This window comes from Ochotona curzoniae, unplaced genomic scaffold, assembly GCF_017591425.1.
Source record: "Ochotona curzoniae isolate NIBS_2020 unplaced genomic scaffold, NIBS_Ocur_1.0 scaffold_3835, whole genome shotgun sequence".
In the NCBI taxonomy this organism is placed as follows: Eukaryota; Metazoa; Chordata; class Mammalia; order Lagomorpha; family Ochotonidae; genus Ochotona; species Ochotona curzoniae.
The window spans coordinates 35763656-35781602 of record NW_024467114.1 but is presented as its reverse complement, the minus strand read 5'-3'; the positions used below and the strand labels follow the sequence as shown (position 1 = coordinate 35781602).

Here is a 17947-nt window from a genome sequence, read left to right as displayed (position 1 = left end):
TGGGTCAATGACCACAGACTTGAGCTCTGGACGGTCCCTGGAAGCCAAACCTTCCCACGCAGGGAAGGCTCTGAGCTGTGTTAGCAGGCATCACTGCGTGGGGCTGCACGAAACTACACACAGGTGTGCCTTTGTCCATAGCCCTGAGGGGGTCCCTGGTCAGATCCCAGCCGCTGAGGCCCCCACTTAGAACAGGTTATAGAGATCATATGTTTCCAGGATGTAGATGGGGCTCATTTCTAAACCCCTTATTTCATGCCTGCCTGTCAGAGGCACTCTAACTCAATACAACTAAGAATCGATAAGGAACTGTACAGTAAAATTACAATACGAAGTAGAGTAGCTCTGGCAAAATTTTAAATAGGTGTGTTCTCTGATTTTGTTTTTTTTTTTTTTTTCTGTAACTGTTGCTGTGGTCAGTGCACACATTAATTTTTTCAGTTTTCTGCAGAATAAGGAGGGTTTTATAAAAGCCCTTTCCATCATGGCATTTGTGCTTGGAGAGTGATATTAATGTAAAGTTAGACTCTTCACAAACACATTGTGGGGAGAAAGCTGAGTGTATTTCCAGGGACTGCACTGAACGGCAGACCCTGGTTCCTTCTCCACGCTCAGTCCTGCCTCACGCGGCCCAGCAGACCCTTTGGAGACACAACACACTTCCCCATGCATCATCATTTACTCACAGCTACTCCATATGTTACATAGCAAGTCTAAATCAGAAAACATTCTCACAGAAAAAAAAAAAGCAAACATGCCAAGCTCTATCATTCCCAAGTATTTAGGGTGTTGATCAATTTCCTGAAAACATGATTATCTTAAGGACTAAACCGCATACGATATCTAGAGCTACTTAACTGTCCCCGTGGCCTTCTGACTCCTCAGAGACCAAAAAGGGTCAGAAAGTCTTAAAATTCATGGTCCTTTCTTGGCCGGAGAAGATAAACATGACGTGAACAGAATCAAGTCCCTCAACTTGGCAATGCTTTAATTTCGGTATGTCCGAAAGGATGTAAATGAACAAGTCCAACTACAAGTAAACTAGGTTAATGTGAGGCTCTCTTAACTAGTGTCATCCAAGACACAGACTAAAGTGCAACTGAAACAACGCAAAATGATAGAATGATGTCTAGCACATCAAGTTCATTCAAGACAGTAAGAAATAAAAACTCTCTCCTCTTTAGAAAGAGGTCTTTTTTCAAATTATCTGAATACTTGGTGCTTACATTAGTACTGGCTGAATTCATGCAAAATATTTTGAAAAACATTTAAGTTATTCTAACAGGCAATCCTACCCGTAGTTTGTAAATAGCAGCCCACCTGGGTATTCCACAGAAGACTCACAATTAATGTCTGAATTTAATTCAACTCCTGAATTCTTTTTCTACGTAAGATCTAAGCTCCTCCAAACACACTGGCCATTTTCTTCAGCTGGGATTTACAGGTAAGTAAATCATCACACATTAGATTCATCTGCAAAGTTTCACAAAATAAACTCGGATAAATCAATTCAAATCACTTATCCGCTCTGTAACAACACAAAACAAGTCAAAAGTGGAAAAAAAAACTGAAACTGATTATAAAATCCTCAGTCTGCCACAGATTCCACATTTTAAAATTCCACAAACAGAGTTGCTACGCACATTTAAAATCTGCCAGCAAGTGCACTCACTGCCTTGGAATCAATGAGATTTCAACATCCTAAAAGAGAGCAAGCTTCCAGAGAACAACCGAGCTATGTATTCGAAATCATCTCGGATGAATGTAATTTCCTCACAGACTTAGCTCTGCAACCCTAAGTTCATACAACCACCTCATGCAAATTTTCCTGAAAAAAGTTGGGTTTGAGTATGTGGTTTATGTTGCAGTAATAAGTGATCCATTTCAATAAGTGGTATTTACAGAGAGAAGCCAAATGACCTTTAAACATAACTAAGACTGTCATTAATACTTACCTTTCATTAATATACAAACACAACCACCCTTTCAAAGAACTAGGAGGAAAGCTACTTAACTTGCAAGATTCACAAAGATTGAAAGAGCTCCTTAGAGAACTAGAATATCAGCAAAACAAAGAAACTTATTTTCATGCTAACAGCAGCTTGCTCCACTGCTTTGCAAGAGCACCTGATAAAACACAGCCATTCGCCCTCAGAGTAGCTAAGGCAACCAGCAGTTTCATTTAAAGAGACCCTCTTTTTCCTTTTCACCGTGCTAATGATGCCTTTCCAACAAGCGCAAGTTTTTCATAGTATGTGAACACAGAAATAATACAATTATACTCAATGTGCAGGTACCTAGAATTTCCGTCTTGCCATTCCCTATGAAATACACAAAACTGTGATTTCACATCGTGCCAAATCCCAAACAAAAATTTCAACTAAATTCCAGGGGCATGAGTTATTTCTGAAGTTGTATAAAGCTTTCCTGAAGCAGTAACTCATTGTTCCCATAAACAAAGTTGCACACAATCAAAGAGGCAATAAACTGTTTACCACAAAATTTTATCAACATATAATCCAATATAAAAGCAATGCCTTATAATAAAAAAAAGTCTCCTTGCTACATTTAAAAAAAAAAAGGCATAAGTGGCAACAAAGGTCAGTTTCAACAAACATCACATGAACAGTAACACAGAGAAAACATTTTTAAAGTCCCCTAATTCCCCCCCAAAAGATTTATCTGAAAGCCCCAGATGTCCTAAGGATCAGATACACACCTAGAGTTCTGTGCTGCGAACACGGTGGGAAAAAGACACCTGTACTTAAATCTTGAAGCATGCCGTCCTGATGAACCCAGAGAAACTAATTTCTGCCATCAGCAAAGACCTCCACCAGATCGCTAAATAATGACATGCGCTGCTCGGAAGGCAGCCGCCAGCCAGCCAGCCAGCCAGCCAGCCAGCGGGTTCCGGCTCTAGGAGGTGTCTCGAGGTACAATCATATAAACCTGATCAATTGCAATTAAAATCTGAACAGAGGCTTCGAACGTGAAGTCTTGGTGCATTAGTTCTTGCCCAAAGCAGATGTGATTGTGAGCTGCAAGCAATTTCTCCTGGTAATTTGTGATGACAGTGGGTAGGGCAGCCTCGGAGTCCCCAAAGACAAACTCATCAGAGGCTGTAATGTATGCATGACACATGAGGTGGCTCTTTTGGAACTCAATTAATTGGGCTCCACATTAACACAGCCAAGTTCAGGACTTTTTTTTTCCCCCCTTCCAGAGTTGCTCTCCCTCTCCCCGCCCCCCCCATCTTCAGCCCCTTCCCCCACACCATAATTTCAAAGCAATTTTTTTTTTCTTTTGGCCTTACCTTCTGCAAGCCACGTTTCCTGTAATTGACTGAGATCTTGAAAGAGTTCTAAAAAAAAAAAAATAAAGTCAAAGACATAAATATCAGATCTGCAAATCTTTGGGTTTACTTGCAAATGCGTGTCATGAAACTGAGGGGACCATTATTTTCATTTGGGGAAAGAGAACGGGATAGAAAAATGGACACAAAATTCACAGCTAGAGCATCTTAAACATCTCGCCTACTTCCGAAGCCTATTGAACAACACTCTCCGAAAGCTTCAACCACGTAAGTAATAGCATCTCTCCCTTTCTTTGCTGTCAAATGGCTTAGGAGCGCAGGGACTGCACACAACTCACTCACACAAACACACACACACACACACACACACACACACACACACACACACACACACACGAGGATTCACACAAGGATGGAGGTGAAGGTGTGTCTAGCCAGCAGACTTTCTCGGTGATGACATGAACAGCAGTAGGGGAGACTGAAATGGCCCTTTATCTGTGCCTTCTGAACCTGCTCTACAAATCGCAGCAGAAAACATTCCCAGGTTCCATGCCCCAGGACCAAGAGGGGTGCCTTGACTTACAAGTTTTGGAGAAGAATTGCCGCATTCACAGGTTTACAAGAGGGAGACAGAGAGCTAGCTCATCGCCTGGCAGTGCAACTGTGAATGCTGTCATAGTGGGGAGGGAGGGAATGAGGCACCCGCAGTAGCAAGAAATGAGTAAGTTTCAGAATCCAGTGCACCTGACTTGCAAGGTGCAAACTGAGCTTGGGTGAGGAAATCCAAGGCTTTGAGTTTCTTACAAATGCCCTCAGACATCTGAAATAGTGCATGATATGTTGACCTCTGACCCAGAGTTCCTTACCAAAAAAAAAAAAAAAGTCTGGAAGCTAATTTGACAAATAGCATTGCAATGGTTAACTGGGGCTTAAGTGTGATCCAGGGAACAATTCAAGGCCTATAAAGACTTCACCGTGTAGGTAACCCAAATCACCCCTGACATTTCTGATAATGGCATGAGGGTTTAGTACAAAGGGGTGGAAAAATCAGACCATAGCTTCTACCTTTAACCTATAGGTACAAAAAAAAAAACTGTGGTGCACACAGCTGCCTTGGTGTCACCAAGCTGGGGATGTTAAAACTGTCACCTCAGTGTGTGGCTTGAGTTGTCTGCCTTCCAGAGGAGGGTATTTAAGCACTGAGAAATGACTCAGAGAAGCCTGTCCCTGGCTCAGTTTCTCTTTCCTTCTTTCCTGGATTTGTGACAGGCCTGTAGAACGCTCCCCCAGTGCAGATCGTCCCACCAGGGAAACTGCTTCCAGGAAAAGTCTGAGTTCAATTCAGTCCTTCCAAAGTTGTTTCATCTCAGACAGCAGCAGGCTGGTTCTTCCAGAAGATGGAGAGTATTAAGTGAAAAAGGAGGAGAAGGCAGCCCCAGAGCAAAGCTCACCTTCCGAATCATGAGCCAGATCTCTGTTAATGAATTTCCTTTTCCTGACATTGGTTGGTTTCTCGTTACAATTTCTCCCACGCTGACTCTACAAAGGGAAAGATAAAATGCTTTAAGGCAGTGTCAGGCTCGGATGTGGCACACTCACGCGGGCACGCATGCACCTCCCAAGTGGGCTGGAGCTTCTCCGGGCAGAAACACGGGGTCCCCATCTGCTCAGTTCCCTGCTGCCCCTCGGCGGGACAGGCCCACTCGGGCAGCGTCCACAGCCAGGCCCCATGCCTCGGGATGCCTCAGCACCCAGCCAACACTGAGCAGCAAAAAACGCTTTGGGTCCATTGGTGGTTTTTGTTTTTCTTGGCTGGGTGAAGGCTACAAGACATTAAACAGCACCCCTGCACCCTGCGCCCCCCCCCCCCAAAGCAAGAGCAAAAACAGGGAATAAATGGGGGAAGATGAGATGAAGGCAAACAAAAACATCTGCGGGGTGGCACATAAAAAGTGGCAGCGCTGGTCTCAACTTCATTCTTTTCCAGGTGGCAGCCAAAACCCACCCCCCACCCCCCAAAAAAAAAAACTTCGGGAGCGCCAGCTGCAGCCAACCCTGTCTCCCTCCCTCTCTCTCTCCTTTCTGGCACTCCACACGACAAAGAAGCAGGAAAAAAAAAAAAAGAAAAAAAGAAAAAAGGTGGTGGTGACAGGAAGGGGTGAAGTGGGGAGGGGGTCTTAAAACGCAGACTGTGCCTTATCCAAGTCACTGAAGGGTAAACTCATGTCCGAGCCCGGGCTCCCGCGAGCACAGCCGCCCCGGCGCGCGCACGAAGCAGATAAAGTCTTCTGCCACCGAGCGCCCGCCCCTCCCGGGCCGAGCCCCGCGCTCCCCTCCCCACCCCGCCCCCCGCCCCGGCCAAGTTTATAAGCAGCCACGGAGGACCCGGTCCCACTTACACTGGTGACCACGTAAGGCACTTGCTGGTCACAGAAGGCGTCCATGCCGCCGCCGCTCGCCAGCCTCAGCGCAGGCGTCTTATCTCTGGAGCATGGGGTGCTGGAGGAGAGATTTCCTGGGGATCCGGGCTCGGTATCCACCTAGAGCGGAGGAGGAGGGGGGGGTCGACTTTTAGGCTAATCATGAATGGAGCGCTTGTATTTGCATACCTAATTACCCTCCCACAGTCCCATTCACAAAAAAAAAAAAAAAAAACCCTCCTCCCTCTCCGTGACGTCCGCCCTTCCACCCGGACCCTCGCCCTCGCTGGTCAGTGGTCACCAAGAAAAAAAAAAAAAAAGGAAGAAAGAAAGAAAAATGCCCCCAGCGGAGGGGACGTGTTTGGTTCACACTTGCGGTACCCGCCCCGGGCAGCTGGAATTCGCAAACGTATGAGGAAAAAAAAAAATAGCAATGGCGACCCATGAGACTTTGCTTTTTTTTTTTTTTTTTCTTTTTTTTGCACCTAACGGGACGAGGGGAGGAGACGCAGGCTGCTCTTCCGCAAGTTTGATTCATTTGTTACGTTGTTGTCGCTGCTGTGGCTGCAACCCACAACCATGCAATTATGTGGGGAAGCACCAAAAAAAAAAAAAAAAAAAAAAAAAGTTGTTGCAAAGACCCACCTGAAGGCCAGGCCAGGCCAGGCGAACTGCTGCCACCAATTCCCTCCAAATGTAATAAATACATGAAGGATGGCCCGGCACTTCCCCCGTGGAAGCCAGCCGGCCCCAAACGCCTCTGACACGGCTCCACTCCGTGGTTTTTCCTACACTTCTCCTCCAGGGGCCTCCAATCCCAAACTGATGGATCGCCGCCTCCCATTGGTTCCGGCGCTCCGGCCCCAGGATCGGATTTCGCGCTGTCAATCAGGCGGCCGGCTGGGCGCACCCCCTCCCCACCCCACCCGGAGGCGGCGGGGTCCACCGGGGCGCGCTCGGAGGCCAGTTCCGAGCCCGGGGACACGCGCGCACACACGCACGCACGCACAGCCCGGCCAGGGTCTTGGTCTGCGTGCTCCGTGCCGGTGCGGTGTGCTATGCGTGCACTCGGTAACGCAGCGGTTGCGGCTCGGGTGTGAGCGCAACCTTGGCAACCCCGGCCCCCAGTCCCCAGTCCCCGCACACGGCTGCCCACGCCGGTCACCAGCTCCTCGGCCACGGGCTGCCCGCCCCAGCCACCACCACCCCATCACCGTCGTAGCCAACTGCCGGCGTGCTTTTTCCATAGACGTGTTCTGAAATGGACATTCGCAGCTCACATGATACATCCGCCACCAGACAAGATAAAGCACGCGGGGGGAGGTCAACCTCCACCCCGGAGCGTGGGAAGCAAGTCTGTCCCAGCGTGAACATTGCGTGCCCGCGTGGGCACAGAGCAGGGGTATGCCTATGCAGTGCCGCGTGGGCACGGGGTGGAACGCGTCTCCTCAATCCCCTCGTGGGCAACCGACATGAACGCCACTCGGTCCCCGCACGGGAACCTCGCAGATACAAGTCTACTCCGTGCCCGCGTGGGCACCGAGCAGGGGCGCATCCATTCTATCCCCGCGTGGGCAACAGGGCAGTGGCACATCTGCTCACTTCCCGCGTGGGCACCGGACAGGAGCGAGTCCGCTACGGTTCTACCCGGGCTCTGGAGAGGCCTTTCACTCTGTGCACGAGTGGGCACGCGGCAAGGACGCATTCAGTGGGGTCTCGCGTGGGCAACGCGGTCAGCGCAGCCCTGCGGCGGTGTGGACACCAGGGCCAGCCCCGTGAACCCCGGGGCCCTCACGCTTCCGGAGCCTTTGGCAGGGCACGCTCTGGGCTCCCACTTCCTCCCCGGCTTTGCAGCAACCTGAGTGGCGCGCGAGTGGGGATAGGTGTGCATGGTCTGGACTTTCAGCAGCCCGAGGGACCCAAGGCCACCTCCCCCGGGCCTGGGGGGCGACAAAGCGCGATTTACGGAGCCACGGCCCACAGCGAGTGAAACGTACCGTGTCCCTCTGTCCTACGCGCAACTAAGCCTGGAGTGGGCGCGCGCCCCGGGGGTACCAGCGTCCCCGCGCGCCTTTTGGGCGGGAACTGCCCTGGAAGCCAGGCCAGGGTCTGCAACGGGAAGGCGCGGGGTGGGTACACCCTGAGCGCAGGGACCGTGGCGGGGCGCCCCGCGGCCCCATGCACCCTGCACCGCTGGGCCTCGTACCGGGGTGTAAGCACCCCGACATCCCAAGACTCCGGAGGCCGAGGCCGACCGGGACTCCAGGACCGGGCGGTGGACTGGACAGGGCTTCTTGCCCAGTCCCTCCTCCCCTGTCCGCGAGCTTCTCCCCACAACCAATCAGAAAGCGTGGGTCCCCAGCCCATTGTTGTTTATGGCTGACCCCGCAGCGCTCAGGCATGGGATTCGCCGCTTCAGGGAGGAAGGCGGAGCTCCCCGCCCCACGCACCCCGCCACCTTTGAGCTCCATTCACAAAAAAATCAGGGCCCTTCCGGGTCACGTGTTGGGGGCGTTGAGGGGCTGGGAGGAGAGGGCGGAGAAAGGGGAAGGACACGACAAAGGCCCAAGTTTCCCAGACCACAAAACTTTCCTTTGATGCCAAGCAACGTCCCTCCAGGTCAGGGCCCGAAACAAACACTGGAAGGAGGGGGGCGGGAAAGGAGTTCGGGGTGGGAGGGAATTAAAAATAAACAGAAAAGAGCCTGGGGCCCTTGGAGCTGCGTCAGAAGGGGGCGGCCAGAAGGAAGTTGGAATTGCAAAGGCAACTCCAGGCAGCCGGCCTGGGCGCCCCCTCCACGCTGCGCTGGTCTCCGGGGGCGCCCACACGGCGCCTTCTGGGTTGCCCTTTGGGGGGCCCATGGCCCCCCACTGCAGCCCAGGGCGGCCTGCCCTGCCTTCTCTCTCTGTGCGGCCACCTGTGGACCCCAGCCTGCCCCTAACCTAGCCTTAATCCACTTAGTCCAAACCAGATGCGGGGCGCACCCAGGCCTGGGGGAGGACCAACCTGAAGGGGAGTCTGGCCTGGGGGTGGCCCAAGGGTGAGAACACTAAACAGCCTGCCCGGAAGGCACTCCATCCTCTAGCCCCTTGTGCCAGCCACCTGCCAGTCTACTGCTGGGGGCGGGGGAAGGGGGCGGGCGGGGCGGAGCATTTCCAGCAAGCCAGGCCATGAATTTTGATATCCAGTTTAATTTTTTCTTTTTTTCCCTGAAATAAGAGCTTCTTGAGAGAATGCAGCCTCACCCCCAATCCCTCAGAAATAAAGTGGTTTTTGTTGTTGTTGTTGTTTCCAATGTGGGAAGTCTTTGACTTGTGTATAAAATCCTTAGATGTTTTGTGGTTCTGTGGCTGTTAAACCGTGATGCCCTGAAGAAGTCGCAGTATTAGAAGATGTCTGTTAAGGTGAGTTTCTTAGGGTAGAATAAGAAGGAACTGTAAAAGCTGAACCAGTAAAGGCTTAGGATAAGTTGAAGTTCCCTCCACAGCACGTTGATAATTACGAGAAGTGGCAACTTAACACAATTTACTGAAAATGTGAAACTGGGAAGGCCTAGTCCAGAGACACACAGCAACATCTAGGAGCTAGCACCAGCTCCCACTGGCGTCCTGGATCCTCTGCTTCTGACCCAGCTCCCTGCTGCGTGGCACGGGAAGCAGCGGAGGATGGCCCAGGTGCTCCGGAGCCCCTGCGCTCTGCTGGGAGACCTGCGAGATGAGCCTGGCTGCCCGCTCCTGGCTTCAGCCTGGCCCAGCTCTGCCTGTTGTAGCGATTTGGAGAATGAACCAGCTGATGGAAAAATCTCATTCTCTCCTCTCTCTCTCCCTCCCCTCCTTTCTTTCTCTCCCTCCCCCTCTCTCGTACAGAAAATTGGCAAAGGAAATGGGTAAGTGGAAGTTACTGCAGAAGAAAGCAGAGTGCTATTGGAATGGTGGGAGAATGTCCTGCTTCCTCTGTAGAGGAGGGGCACCCCAGGACAGAGGAGGGGGACCCCGGGATGGAGGAGGGGACCCCAGGATGGAGGAGGGAACCCCAGGATGGAGGAGGGGACCCCAGGACGGAGGAGGGGAACCCCAGGATGGAGGAGGGAACCCCAGGAGGAGGCCTGGGGAGCAGGAGGCTGATGGCTCCTTATAGCTGTTTTCTCTGTCCAGGCTCAACACCACAGTGACTAGGAAACACTTGTTAACTCCCTGCTGGAGAGGAACTGTACAATAGCTTATAAACACAGAATTAAAAGGTAATTTCAGCTGCATCCCAATTCAGACATTATACCTTGAAAAGATAAATGGTTTTAACCCATCCGGGTGAGAATAAGTTTCTGACATCCCGAGGCTTGGTGGTTAGTATAGGGGAGCGTGTGTGCTGTTGATGGCAGTGGGACTCGAGGTAAGTTTACCATTGGACTGAACCCGAACATATACAGGCTCTGTTCGACCCTGAAATTCGACCCTGAAATATGCCCTGCCAAAAAATAAAAGCAAGTTAATGATACTTAAAGAAGCTTACAAATGTAGTTACAGAGTATCTAAGAATTTGTCTTAGAAATTAAAAAAAAAAAAGAATTGTCTTGATTTTATTTCACAATACAGACAGAGATCCCCCATTCACTAGTTTATTTTTGAACTGTCCCCAACAGCCAGGGCTGGGTCAGGCCGAAGCTAGAGACCTGGGACTCAATCTTGGTCACCCACATGACTGACACTTGCTCCCAGAATGTGCCTTGGCAGGAAGCGGAACCCAAAGCGGAGGGACAGGATTTCAACCAGACATTCAGATACGGGACGCAATGCCCCAAGGGACAGCTCTTTCCCTACTCACTTTCCCTACTCTTTCCCTACTCCGCAGCAAAGGATTTTTTTTTTTTTCTTTTTTCGACAAAGCGCATGTGAAACACGTTCACACTCTGGGTCCAGTTGTGGTTGCTCTGTTCAAACATGTAACCTTGGCTTTTCTCACTTTGAGATGCCATGACCGCTTACGAACATCCGATTCCTGAGTGGCTGCGTGGAGTTTCAGACCAGGTAGGCCTGAAAAGGCATGTGGAAGCGTGTCACGTGTGCTTTGCATGGAGAGATTCGGCTGCAGTTGGTCCCTCGGCATTCTTATTTTCACATTTGTTTATTTTACCGTAGAAACCCTGGCTTGGATGCTACCGGAAGTCCAAAGAGACACCTATAGCATGTTCTGAGGCAGACATGTTTTGCTCCACTCTCACGGTCAATGTTGAAAATCCGGATGTGCAGCAGTTCTTCAAACCGTGTAAACACTGGGCCTGAAACCTCACACAGCAGCGAGCGCCGGTGCTCCGTACGCTCCACTGCCTGCTTGCTTGCTGCTGATACTGTAGCATCCTGGTTCCTGTAATGATTTGCCCATACGGCCCTCTCTTTGCGTGTGATGTCACCAGTGAAGTGAGAAAGCCTCGTGTGTCCTGGTGGGGAAGAGAAACAATAGCACGTGTGCGATTATCCATACAAACACAGCTATGCATATGACACACACACTCTCAATCTTGTTAACTGCTTGCCTCCAAGGTGCCTTTTTTAGACTTGTTACAATTCCTGATCATTTCATCCCCTTAGGTTTTAATATTACAGGGATGCTGGAATTCTGGGGAGCTTCACCAAGTGCTGGGCTCACCTTCCAAGAATCAGTGTTTACCACTTGGTGCCACTGTATGATACAGACTCTGGTTTTTCCTTTTTTACCAATACTGTCTTTCCCAATCAGTGTCAAAGTTCCGTAATCAGAGGCCAGCACTGTGGTATTGCACATGGAGCCGCCCTCTGCAGAGCTGGCATCCCATAAGGGTTTTGTTTTAAGTCCTAGCTGCTGCACTTCTGATTCAGCGCCCTGCGATTGCACCTGGAGAAGCTTCAGAGTGACAGTCCTTGTGCCCCTGCACCCACGTGGAAGACAGAGAAAAGGCTCCTGGCTCCTGAGTTTGGTCTGGCTCAGCCCTGCTTACAGCAGCTGTTTGGGGAGTGAACTGGTGGATAGAAGACCTCTCTCCCTTTAACTTTGCTTTGCAAGTAAATTATAAAAGCTTTTATGATCACAAGGATGACATGGAAGTCTAGGCATAGCTTTAATTCCATCCCCAGCGGTCTCTCACATTTGCTAACAAAGACAGGGAGCCAATCAAATGCTAGCAATGATTATCCAAGGCAGGACACTTGCTGTTAAACTGTGGTCTTAGCTGGGCAGGCAGCTTTGTTATTCTCCGGGGAGGAGACCCAGCAAGTGTCTTCACTCGGCCTAATAAAGAAGACAGCTTGGCTTTCAGAGTCCTAGTTTAAGCTGTGATCCCAACAGACAAGAACATTCAGTGTGAAGGTGCAATGTTAAGTAAGCTGCATTTAAAATGTGCCGGGAACGTAGGTGGCTGGTGGTAAAAATCAGAAGACAAGATCAGTGGACGTCCACTGGCGTTTGTCCTATAATGTGCGTTCCTTTTTTTTGCCTCTAAGTCATCTTTGCCTCTGGTCAGTGTGGCTGGATGTGTGGAATAAGACAGTTAAGTTTTCACTTGGATATTGAAATGGTTCATTGCAACACACATGTATTCCATAGTTGTATACTTTGAACTTAGTTGTATACTATACTAAAAGTTAGGTGAGAAGAGAGAGAGAGCTTCCATCTGCTGATTTCCTCCCTGGATGGGCCCAATGGCCATGGCTGAGCGAGGCTCAAGTCAGGAGTCACAAGCTTTTTCCCTGTCTCCCACATGGAAAGGTGGTCCCATAGGAATACTTTTTTTTTTTTTTGAGTCCTGGTGTCCCACTTCCCATTCAGCTCCCTGCTAATGTGCCTGGGAAAACAGTGGAAGATGGCCCAGTTCTTGAGCCCCTACCAAGCTCCTGACTTGAACCAGGTGCAACCCCAGTCTAGTAGCGAGTGGCCTGGCAAGTGGAAGGTCTCTGTCTCTCTCTGTCCTTATTACACAGCAAGTCGTATTTGTGCCTGTACTACAGTAAGAGGCAGAAACCTGGAACAGAGGTCTCGACACAGCCCAAGCCAGTCCACAACAGGCCCTCAATGCTGGCCTTTCTCCATTCCTCTGCACTCTGTGTGAAACCTTTGTGTGGCTTTGTCCACTAATACATCCCTTGGGACACTGTACACTCAGGGACCAGCAAACAGAACGTTTAACACATGCAGCCAGTTGAATGAGCTGGGGCAACAGTGTTTTTTGACCCCACCTTCCCGGATAAAAAACCAGTTTCCATGTATGAATGAAGCAATGACGTGGGCCTTGCATCTCTTAAGACAGGCTAACAGAAGTCCCTGGATGGCGTGGAGGCCCTTCAGGTGAAGATGCTGACACTCACAAGGCACTGAATGTTCTCTGAACAGTTGCAACAACGAAGCGCTCGCTATGTGAGGCAGTGCACATGTCAAGGAGTCTGATTGTGCTCATGGTTCACCTTGCTTGCAGAGCAAGCATGATGTTTGATAAACCTTAGATAATGTTTATGCTTCCTATCTCCATAAACCTGAAAAAGACAAGATCTGCCCTGAAAATGACTGACAAAACAAAATGAAAAGCTGCACTGAGCTAAAAGGGTTTCTCTAGTGTGTCGATTTACTTAATTTTTGGCAGGGAAGCACGTTGTGGTTTCTAAGGAAGAGTATTTGTGTGACCAACCACGAAGTATTTGTGCTTAACTCAGAGTCATAGCTTGTACTAATGTAACCTTCCTCACTCGCTTTTTTAAAAATGCATTCAGTGTAGAGTTTGTACTAGACAGTCTCCAAATTCCTCATCCAACAGTCCCTTAATTTTTTTTATAATGGTTGACGCTATTGAGTGCAGCAGGAGTAGTACAGTGGAAAAAGTCACGAGACCATCAGAGATTTGAATGGTGGGTCTAACACAGGCCAACTGGCTTTCTCTCCCGTGGTCTCAGTTTTCCCAACTGAATAAGGGATAAATGGCCTAATCTGTTTAAAGGTTGCAGGATCGTTACTCCATAAGAATGGCCATCCTTGTTCATTTTGTCTTTTCTGGAAGGTATGTAGCCCTGTGCCCTCTGAGTCCACTCCCATGCACCTGCTGCTGTGACTTATCTGTCCATGGTTTTGCATTGTTCTTGACTTCCTGGATACCACTTTGCTTCTGACCTCTGCTTAAGGCAGTTTTCTTTCTTTCTTTTTCAAGGATTTATTTATTTTTTAGAAAGTCAGATTTACAGAGACAAGGAGAGACAGAGAGGAAGCTCTTCCATCTGCTAGTTCACTCCCCAAGTGGCCACAACGGCCAGAGTTGAGCTGAAGTCAGGAGCCAGGAGCTTTTTCCAGCCTTCCATGCTGGTGCAGGATCTCAAGGCTTTGGACCATCTTCTACTGCTTTCCTAGGCCACAAGCAGGAAGCTAGAAAGGAAGCAGACCTGGGAGGACATGAACCCATGCCCACATGGGATTCCGGGTTTGCAAGGTGAGGTCATTAGCCACTAGGCTAACGTGCTGGGCCTGAAAAAAGTTTTCTACGTTTCATTTCTTTGAGCGACCAAGTCCTGGTCCTGCGTATCGAAGGGGGACTCTGTCTTGTTTAGATGGGAGACTGACACATCCATCAATCTGAGTCAATGCTTGTCTCCGCATACCAATTACCTTGTAGTTAAGATCTCCTTACTGAGTTCAAAAAGTCTAGCACAACCGGGAAATTCGTTTCACGAAAGTAAAACATAATAGTCTTTCAAAACTGAGAAGTTTCTGAAAAGGGGACAAGATTGGCCTCGTGTCCATCGCTTCCTGAGACCCTAGAAAGTCTCCCCTGAATAAGGGTCACCGGTGGTGTTTAAGTCAGCTTCTTGGTATTTGAAGAACAATGTGTCTTTGAACTTGGTAATAGTGATTTCACTTCTTTGTGATCTTCCTGAATTCCCTTTTATATTTAAAATGTTCCTTTTGTCCTGAATTTCTTCTCAAGTTTAAAAATAGCCGTTTGACTACAGGCATTTCATGTGAGCACATCAAAGAAAGCTACAAATCTTCCATGTGTCTGTACCACGTGCTCTAAATAAAACTCAGGTTTTTGTTCTTCAGTCACTTACAGTATAAGCTGAAATTAACACTCAGTGGTTTATCCAATATATTTAGAGGCAACAATGCCCATCCCAGAAAATCAGTCAGGGATGAATGGGGATCTTAGTCTTGTTAGAAAAGATCTGTATAGGAAGCTCCATACAGATCTCCATACAGGAAGCTCCCATCCAGAAGGGAAGGCAATGTTATCATAGCAACATCCAGGAAGAAGAAATGTGTTGCTTCAGGTATGTGTCAGTTTCTGCACTTGAAATAGACACATTCTTTTGTTTACCTACACATATTGTCCTGTCCACTGCCACTGACATGTTCCCACGATGCTTAAAAGACAGAGTTTCCAATTACAATGGAGGGAAAGGCCATGACATTTACTCTTAATAGCTCCTGTTATCAGAGTCACTGCTGATATCATGGGGACCATGAGTGTTGGGGTTCTGGAACCACCAAGAGGACTCAACTCATCTAGCCTGTTATCCATGCTTCACCACTGCTCTTCTGATTTTCCAGTGCATAGAACCAGCTTTACTAAGAGCTTGTCCATTCTTTCGTAAGCCTTCCATACCTGTTGGTTGGTCCAGAATAATCCAAGTGACTGTTTCTCAAAGCATTTGCAAAGGAAGATTGGTATTACTGATCCCTGGGTTAGCAAAGAGTTTAAAATGTAAGCAACAGCTCCCTGTTTCTGTGACTCCAGGACCCAGGAGCAACTTGGTTGGTGTTTGTGGCCCAGAACTCCTCTTGAGGTCAAGTGTGACTGCCATCACCTGCTCCCAGGCTCACTCAGAGTGTGCGTTGACCTCTGGCTGTGTCGTTCAGCAGTGGCCTGTGTAGGTTTCTCCCTGAGGTGGCTGACAGTGCCCAGGGCAGACCTCCTGTCCACCTTATCTGTGAGGGAACCGCCATCACTTCCACCTGATGCTGTTGATCACACAGATCAGTCTGCCTAAAGCACTGGGGGATAACATGAAAGTGTAAAGATGAGGAGGCTGTGACCCCCAACGACCAGCTTAGAAACTGGCTACTAGACTTTTTCTTTCAGATTTCAATCTGTCTAGGTTGAATCTGCTGTCCTCACTTATGAAGATTACTCTCGCAGCTGGATCTGAGACGAATTTCCTGATTTTCTAAATCACAGATACATCACGGACACCTAGCAGATTGGCTGCCATGTAGTAGATGTCCAATGACTATTTATGGAAGGAGCTAATTACTAAATGTCCCCTATTTTAAAATTTATTTTTTCTTCTTGTTGTTGTTACACCAAAGGAAATCTAGGACTTCAAGTTACAGATCATTGAGGGATTTAACATCTTGAAGTGAGGCTCTGTTGTGTTGAAACTAAGCTAAAGGCATCATGCTGAAGCTGTAAATGCATTTCCTTTTATTGTACCTTCCACCCATCCATCATCTAGACTGAGTGGGGCTTATTCCAGATTAAGAACTCACAGAAAATAGCACACACACACACACACACACACACACACACACACCATCCACATCCAAGTCAACAGCACTTGACCTTGCTTTCCTGGAGTGCATAAGGCCTTCTGGGATCCCCATCCAGGTACACTCTGCTCTTGAGACGACAACAGCCACAAGCTAGCAAAGCTGTGGGATGGGCAGGTGGGTTGTTCAGGTTTGCTGAGAAGTTGCTACAAGCTTAGGTATAAAATTGTTAGCCTCCTACCTGTCAATCAAAATGTCCCCTTTCCTGGGCTGCACCGGCTTCCTCCAGGATTGAAGAGCCATGAAAATGTGGCTAGTAAGTTCTGCATGAGCTCTTGGAGAAGCTGTGTGATTGCGAGGTGCTTCCCCACCTGTCGATGAGTCACCCCCACTTCATGAGAGAGGCAGGTAGTTGGGAGGGTCTCTCTCACAGCCGGCCAAGGTGCAGGTACTACACGAGTGCCCAGTCTTGCTCACTGCCTCCAGTCCTCTTAACAATTTTCTGGCCCACTGCCCACTCATGATGGAGACTTCTCTGGGCCAACTCATGCTCACTTGCCAGTAAAAGTCACTCGGTCACTCTCACTGGCCATCCTGCTGCTTTCTTATAGATTGGATGATGCCTGATCTATGAACTGCTCATAAGAAGCCAATTACATCTTTGAAACTCACTTGTCGAAAACCTCACTCTTCAGCACCCTGAAACGATCGCTTTCTAACCTAGTTGTCTGTGTTGTTAACATCACAGGATCGAGCTTGCTCAGGATGAGATGGAATTTGTTATTTTGCTATAAATCCTGTCTCAGATGGTCCGGGAAAGGTGTAAAATTCCACTTGGTTTTATGTACACTTGCACTGAAGGTCTTAACTTTCGCGATGTAATTATGGTGTTGATTTTCCCCTGCGTCCTCTCTGACTGCCTAGACTTCATTGAAGTCGCGGAGCCATAACTTGAGCGCTGTGTTCTTCAGGTGTCTGTTGGGTGATGCTACCTGGGTAGTGAGAACCAAGTGATGCTGACGAGGCTTCTGCATGAACAAGGATGCTGAATGAATCTGCTCAGATTAAATGGACATTAAAAAGCATTTTCAAGGACATTTGTTCGAAAAATTGATCTACTTTGCTATTAGCCTCATGTAAAATTGTTTTTTCAGTAATCATGGAAGTGACTTCTCAGTAAACCTAAACTAATCATCCCACTAACCCAGGATGAATAAAGTAGAATATTTCCTTGCAAACTGAAAAAAAAATCAACTGTATAAATATATATCTACTTTATATAATATAATATAAACATGCTATATATATGCTAATTATACATGTATATGCTAATTTTTGAAATGTTCATTTATGGGCCCGGCACAGTGCCTAGTGGCTAAAGTCCTTGCCTTGCATGTGCTGGGATCCCATTTGGGAACCAGTTCATATCCTGGCTGCTTTGCTTCCTTTCCAGCTCCCTGCTTGTGGCCTGGCAAATCAGTCAAGGTCGGCCCAAAGTCATGGGACCCAGCACCCATATGGGAGACCCAGGGAAGGCTCCCGGGACCTGGCTTTGGATCGGCTCAGCTCTAGCTATTGTGGCTATTTAGGGAGTGAATCAGCAGACAGGAGAGCTTCCTCTCTGTCTCCTCTCTGTAAATCTAACTTTCCAATAAAAAAAAAAATAACACTTCGAAAAATAAATAAATAAAATATTCGCTTGTGCAATGCAGGGACC

General features: G+C 48.4%; 1 protein-coding gene across 7 annotated transcripts in view; it reads right to left on the bottom strand.

The window, feature by feature from the left end:
- ETV1 (ETS variant transcription factor 1) overlaps nucleotides 1–5970 on the bottom strand; it is an 87070-nt gene extending 81100 nt beyond the window's left edge. For 3 of the 7 annotated variants that reach the window (XM_040964759.1, XM_040964760.1, XM_040964763.1), the window contains exons 1-3: nucleotides 5713–5970; nucleotides 4765–4852; nucleotides 3314–3361 (exon numbers count right to left, since the gene is read on the bottom strand). In XM_040964759.1, the coding sequence (XP_040820693.1) occupies nucleotides 3314–3361; nucleotides 4765–4852; nucleotides 5713–5757 (181 nt within the window). In that variant the 5' untranslated portion in view covers nucleotides 5758–5970. Of the gene's footprint in view, nucleotides 1–2719; nucleotides 3036–3313; nucleotides 3362–4764; nucleotides 4853–5712 lie in introns of those variants that run through there. The other 4 variants (XM_040964766.1, XM_040964765.1, XM_040964762.1 and 1 more) reach the window with 3 other exon arrangements.
- Nucleotides 5971–17947: the final 11977 nt, after the last annotated feature.